The sequence below is a fragment of the Oreochromis aureus genome, linkage group 6 (genome assembly GCF_013358895.1).
Source record: "Oreochromis aureus strain Israel breed Guangdong linkage group 6, ZZ_aureus, whole genome shotgun sequence".
NCBI lineage: Eukaryota > Metazoa > Chordata > Actinopteri > Cichliformes > Cichlidae > Oreochromis > Oreochromis aureus.
The window spans coordinates 7,864,297-7,870,296 of record NC_052947.1 but is presented as its reverse complement, the minus strand read 5'-3'; the positions used below and the strand labels follow the sequence as shown (position 1 = coordinate 7,870,296).

General features: G+C 42.9%; 1 protein-coding gene across 2 annotated transcripts in view; it reads left to right on the top strand.

Annotated features, from left to right (window-relative positions):
- The first annotated feature begins 1,477 nt into the window (after positions 1–1,477).
- Positions 1,478–6,000, top strand: part of LOC116317360 (E3 ubiquitin/ISG15 ligase TRIM25-like) — a 28,656-nt gene continuing 24,133 nt past the window's right edge. For both annotated transcript variants that reach the window (XM_039614092.1, XM_039614091.1), the window contains exons 1-2: positions 1,478–2,236; positions 3,457–3,552. In XM_039614092.1, the coding sequence (XP_039470026.1) occupies positions 1,637–2,236; positions 3,457–3,552 (696 nt within the window). In that variant the 5' untranslated portion in view covers positions 1,478–1,636. The remainder of the gene's footprint in view (positions 2,237–3,456; positions 3,553–6,000) is intronic.

Sequence of the window (6,000 nt, the reverse complement as noted above, 5' to 3'; positions counted from 1 at the left end):
CAAACAACCTTTATTTGTCACATACACAATTATAAAGAGTACAACATGTAGTGAAAAGCTTGTGTCCGAGCTGCAGACAGGCTGCAGACATAGCCGGGCCATTCCAGGGCTTGGTTTTAAGCATGGGGGGGGTCTAGCCAGGATGGTTGGGAATCAAACATGTGACTCCCGCACCAAAGGTGTGCAGTCCTACCACCACACTGGATCCATTGCAGATTAGTCAGATGGTGCAGACTTGACTTTTTCAATGACAGCTGCAGCTACTGGGGATCGAGCTGGTCTGACTCGCCTCTGGATCTTGGGAGTGACAAGACTTTCGCCCAGTTCTTCCAGGAAAAGCCGACGTCGGTACAATTTGAAAGAAAAAGAAACGAAAAAGAAAGGATGACCAGTACTTTGGTCAACACAAAAACTGGAATGGGTCAAATTGACCCTTAACATAAAAGAAGGTCATCCTGAATCACAATCATCAGTTTAGGTTAATTATACCCCAAGAACAGTATTGATAGGGGCCATATTTAAAGCGAATGTCTATTGCTACTGTGGAAGTGACGTAAAGACATTGATTTTGTTTCAAAGGTTTCTGGCATCCTTAGATAATGGCACTTTACCCAGTAAAAGTTTGCTATTCTGCATCTGTGTGATTCTGAGTGACATAAAAAAAAACTCCATGAATTAATACTAATTTACACCATACAGCCCTACTCCAAAAAACTGTCATAGATTTAACTGTGAAGTTGGGTTTCAAAAATAAGTGTTTAAAGTTTTTAGAGCATGTTAGCAGTGCCAGCACAGAACAGAACATCATGGGTTGGTTTGTTGCTGCTGACAGACTTTTATAAGTTTATGTTAGCAAACTACTGAAACAAATAACTCGGTGTAAAAGAAGGAAACTAAAACAAAAAGGAAGTCTAAGCATGTACATTTTGTTTTAGTGTTATGTTGATTTTTTTAAGTGCTGGATAGCTGCACTGTAATAGAAAAATCCAGCTGTTAGCCCTAATGTTAGTGTTTGTAGAGCACTTTCTTGAACCATAGCTTCCCCTGACTCAAACGGGTTCTCCTCCACACTGTCCTCATTTATAAAATGGTGACAAACTGACGTATTACGGCTAACAGGTGGATTTTTCCCATTTCAGTGCAGCCAGTATAGGCCCAGTGCTAAAGAAAAAAATAGTAAAAGCAGATCCTGAGTATTTTCCAACTTTTGAGTTAACATAAACCAATGTATGTCTTTTAGCAGCAACCAACCAACCGGCACAGTGAAGTCATGTTCTGTACTGGAACAAGATGGCGCTAAATATACTTTGAACACTTTAAACACTTATTTCTTAAAACAACTTCACAGACGGTGTTAAATCTGTGATAGTTTTTTAGAGTAGGGCTCCATGGTGTAAATTAGCTGTAGAGTTTCCTGTCTACCTTAATGCGATACATGCCTGTAAGACAATATTCAGGGCACAAATGTGACGCTTAAACTAATGGGAGGTATGACATTGCGGAAGGCTATTCCTGTCTGCTTACCACGCCTCTTCACAATAACGTGGAAGTCAGGAAATGCCTGTGTTAATATCAGGAACGGAGTGATCGGGCAGCTCAGAGCCGATCCGGGGAAGTGGACGGAGCCGAAGCTGAGATGGCTCAGGCGAATATCTCGGTGACGGAGAGCCAGTTCAGGTGTCCCATCTGCCTGGACATCTTGAAGGACCCGGTGTCTATCCCCTGCGGACACACCTACTGCATGGCATGCATCAACAGCTACTGGGACCGGGTGGACTCGGGTCAGTTCAGCTGCCCTCAGTGCCGGGACACGTTCAGCCCTCGGCCGGTGCTGCGGAGGAACACGGTGCTCGCCGAGGTTCTCGGCAAACTCAAGCTGAATGAGATTGACACAGCGCCGGAGGTCTACCTGGGGGGAGTCGGGGAAGTTCCCTGCGACTTCTGCACGGCGGAGAGTAAACTGAGGGCGGACAAGTCGTGCCTGGTGTGCCTTGCGTCTTTCTGCAAGCTCCACGTCCTGCCGCACCGTGAGGTCGGTACTTTGCGACGCCACAAGTTGGTGCCAGCGGTGGAATGTGTGGCGGAGAAGCTGTGCGCTCAGCACCGCCTGGGGCTGGAGCCCGAGGGGAGCGGCTCCGAGGCGGGGGGCGCGGTGGAGTGGAGCGGGTACTGCCTGCTGTGCCAGGCTGACCAGGAGGAAGCGCGCAGTGTGGAAGCGCAGAGAGCCAGGAGACAGGTACCGCTGAGAGAAACTCAGAGGATTTTATAATACAGCACAGAGTTAAGACTCTCACATTAAGTCAGGGTACCGCTGCTACCCCGAAAAGTGTGTGGGGGGGATTTGAACGTCAGCGGGAAAGATCCACATTAAACTTCTGTTCACTTCCAAAAAGAAAAACATTGTTTGATCAAACAAACAGGAAATACTTGCTTTTTCTCTTTTCTTACAAATTAATTTTGTAGTGTTGAACTGAACTTACAGAATCCCCACAAAATTTACTGCAGATAATAAGCTGCTAAGTACGACTTTAGTATGTAGGAAGCTTCCAAAGAAGAGTGAAATCGATGAATTAAACAGATTTAGATTTATAACTATGGCACTGTAAGGACGCCTTACAGCAGCAGTTGGCTGAGGTGATGCCACAGAAGTTAAATCATGCAAAATTATGTCTCAGTTCCTGAACAGAGAAGATAAAACACACTCTGTTCTGTGCCAAACGCCATCAGAAATAATAGCTGCACTATTTGTCCTGGCTTCAGATTTAATCTGCAATCATTATGTTAGACCTTTGCTTGCAGACGGTGCTCACAGCTTCTCTTAATGCTTTCCAACTTTTTGGATAGCAACTACAATAAAATCTTTTTTTTTCTCTTTTTTTTTTACATTTTAAAATAAACAGCATTAATGCATTCATACTTTATAGTTAAACCTGAGCATAATGACCATAAATGTCCTTTCATTATCTTTGCAAATCATTTGTTAGGTTAACAGTGTAGTTTGTCAGTTCCTAAACCCAACCAAACAGCACGTTTGAAAACAACCATTATTATTAATATCAGTTTCATCTTTATCATAGCCATCCACATGATGTTTGTGGATGTGCTGTGGACTATTATATTAGCAATTTCCAAAGACATAAACATCAGCTGCGATTTACAGTAACCATCCAGACAATTTTCAATGATGGTTTGCAAACCAACTAATAACTAGTTAGCAATTACCTCTCAGTTTAGCATTTATTAATGATGTTGCTTATGAACAGTTACCAGTCTTTTAAAAGATAAGACACTTGTATAACAGCTGTGTTATATGAGATATTTTACAAGCTTTCACCACATGGACAGTAATTCACCCGAATGCAGTAAAAATGCTCTTGTCAAATATCTGAATGGATGTCTTATTCTCTAATTGTTTGTCTCTCCACCTCTCCATCTGTTTCTCTGTTTGTCTGTCAGCTCCAGCTCCAGGAGTCTCAGAGGATGGTCCAGGGGAGGATACGGACCGGAGAGACAGAGCTGCAGGAGTTTCAACAAACCTTGGAGTCTCTCAAGGTGACAAAAACACAAACACACTCAGTACGTCTTAATGATTCTGTGGCCTGTGGGTAGTTCTTGGTACTAGGAAATGAACTGGTACACCAGGAATTTACCTGGAAAATGTTAGCTGTTGTCACCCAACACTTGCACCTCAGCTTCTCTTACAGAAAGGACAAACCCATAGAGACACCTCTGTCACAGATCAGTAGAAAACTGCTCATTGGGTATAGGTAAATGTATCATGGTAATTGGGCTATTAATAGGCTTAAAAGATGACTTAGTAAATGTAATTGTAACGGGATGCCTTTCTAAAGTTAATGACTGCCCAACCAGATGTAACCTAGAACACAATGTCCATAGATGTCTAGTACATGTGGTGTATTGCACTAATTAGCAGAAACAAACTAATCCATCAGCCTCTAACACTGGCTTGCTGAAACTTTTGACCACTCTTCTGTGATAAATGCCTTCGTTTTAGTGGGCTTGGGCTCTCCTGTTCCCACCAGTGGATGATCTAACATGCCTAGTACCACTACCATTTTTGAAAGTTCCACTATAGTCTCAATTTCAAATTTCAGACATGCCCTCAAACTTTCTTCAAGCAGTTTGATATGATGCCGATAGTTTTCTAGCTCTCCATCAGTTGACATGGCAATGAACCCCAGAGCATGACATTTCCACCACCCTGCCTCACAGCAAGCGTGATGTTCTTCTGTCTTAGGTCTGCTGCACACACTTCCACTGTCACTGTGGCACGTCAGCTCTTGGGCTGAATTTGCTGGAGCAACCAGTCGAATATAAAATTAAAGCTGATATCTGTTTGAAATCTATGCAACTTACACTCACTGGACACTTTATTAAGGACACCTTGCTTGTAACAGGCTGGACCCACTTTTACCTTCAGAACTGCTCTAGTTCTCCATGGCATAGTTTTGAAAAGGTGCTGCTCTGTTGGCTGCACATCCATGATGTGAATCATCCCAAAAATGCTACAGTTTTCATTAGCTCTACTCATTTTTTTCACACCACTGTGTTGCAGAGCGTGATGTGAGATGGAAACCTGCTCAGTCCTCTTTGTGTTTTTAACACTGTAATGTTACATGACACTGACATTGAAATGAGTGTGGAGAGAGAAAGGTGGAAAGCCATTAAGAGTCAATCAATTCAAAGGGAGACAGGAAACCATTGGAAAGATGCTGATTCAGACACTGTGAAATAACTCTGTGCTCTCCTTTACTTCTTTCTGTTCAGACTTTTGCGTAAAAATCCACTAATTTTTTCTGTTTGTTTTTACAAAATCCTGTAAACTAATGATTCATATGCTCTATAATGACACTGAGTCTGCTTTAAGTGAGAATTATGTGGGTTTTGAAATTCCTACTAATAATTTAATATTTGTCTTTTTTTTTTTCAATTTCAGCTACTTGTTTGACATTCAATATTTTTAATGTATCCTTTTTTTTTTTTTTAATTACCTCTAATTCAAGTATCAGTTGTATACTTTGACTAACCATCTCTTTTGTTTTAATGTTAAGTTATTTACAGCTGTAAAAAAAAAAATACACGCATACGCTCTCTTTTAAAATGAGTCACATTTTATTTTAACTGTTTGTGAATTTCTCTCAGGTTATCATAGTTAAGTTGCATGTTATTATTTGTTATTATGCAATGTAGGCAAGACTCACGCAAGTTTTTCCCCTGCACACAAACACCCTGCCCTCCGGGGATCGTGTTAGTTCCAAGTACAGTGCCAATTTGTATTCTAGTGTCTCTGACACCCTTTCAGACTTCCAGGAAAGCAGTTTCTCCTCCCTCCCCCGAGCATCGTCTCCTTCCATCCACTCTTGGGAAGTCACTCTATCCGCTCACAGTAACGTCAGACAGATACCTTGTCATCTTGGCTTGTTGCTCTGGGGGTTCAAATCGTAATCATGTGATTCTGGTTAGTTTGCCTGCTATTTTAGCAAATGAAAAAATATTTTTTCAATTTTTAGACCTCCTAAAAATAATAATTAAAATGCCAAATGACATTTATTTTCATGTGGATGAAAAATCTCGGGTAAAGAGAGGGGCTGAGCTGTCAACTGATCACCACCTGGTGGTGAGTTGGATCAGGTGGCGGGGGAGGACGCTGGACAGACCCGGTGCACCTAAACGCGTAGTGAGGGTGTGCTGGGAACGTCTAGCAGAGGCCCCAGTCCGCGAGATCTTCAACGCACACCTCCGGCAGAGCTTCAACAACATTCCGAGGGAGACTGGGGACATTGAGTCCGAATGGACCATGTTCAGCGTCTCCATTGCCGGGCTGCTGCATTGAGCTGCGGCCGCAAGGTGGTTGGTGCCTGCCGTGGTGGTAATCCCCGAACCAAATGGTGGACACCAGAGGTGAAGGGAGCCACCAGGCTGAAGAAGGAGTCCTATCGGGCTTGGTTAGCCTGTGGGACTCCAGAGGCAGCTGACAGG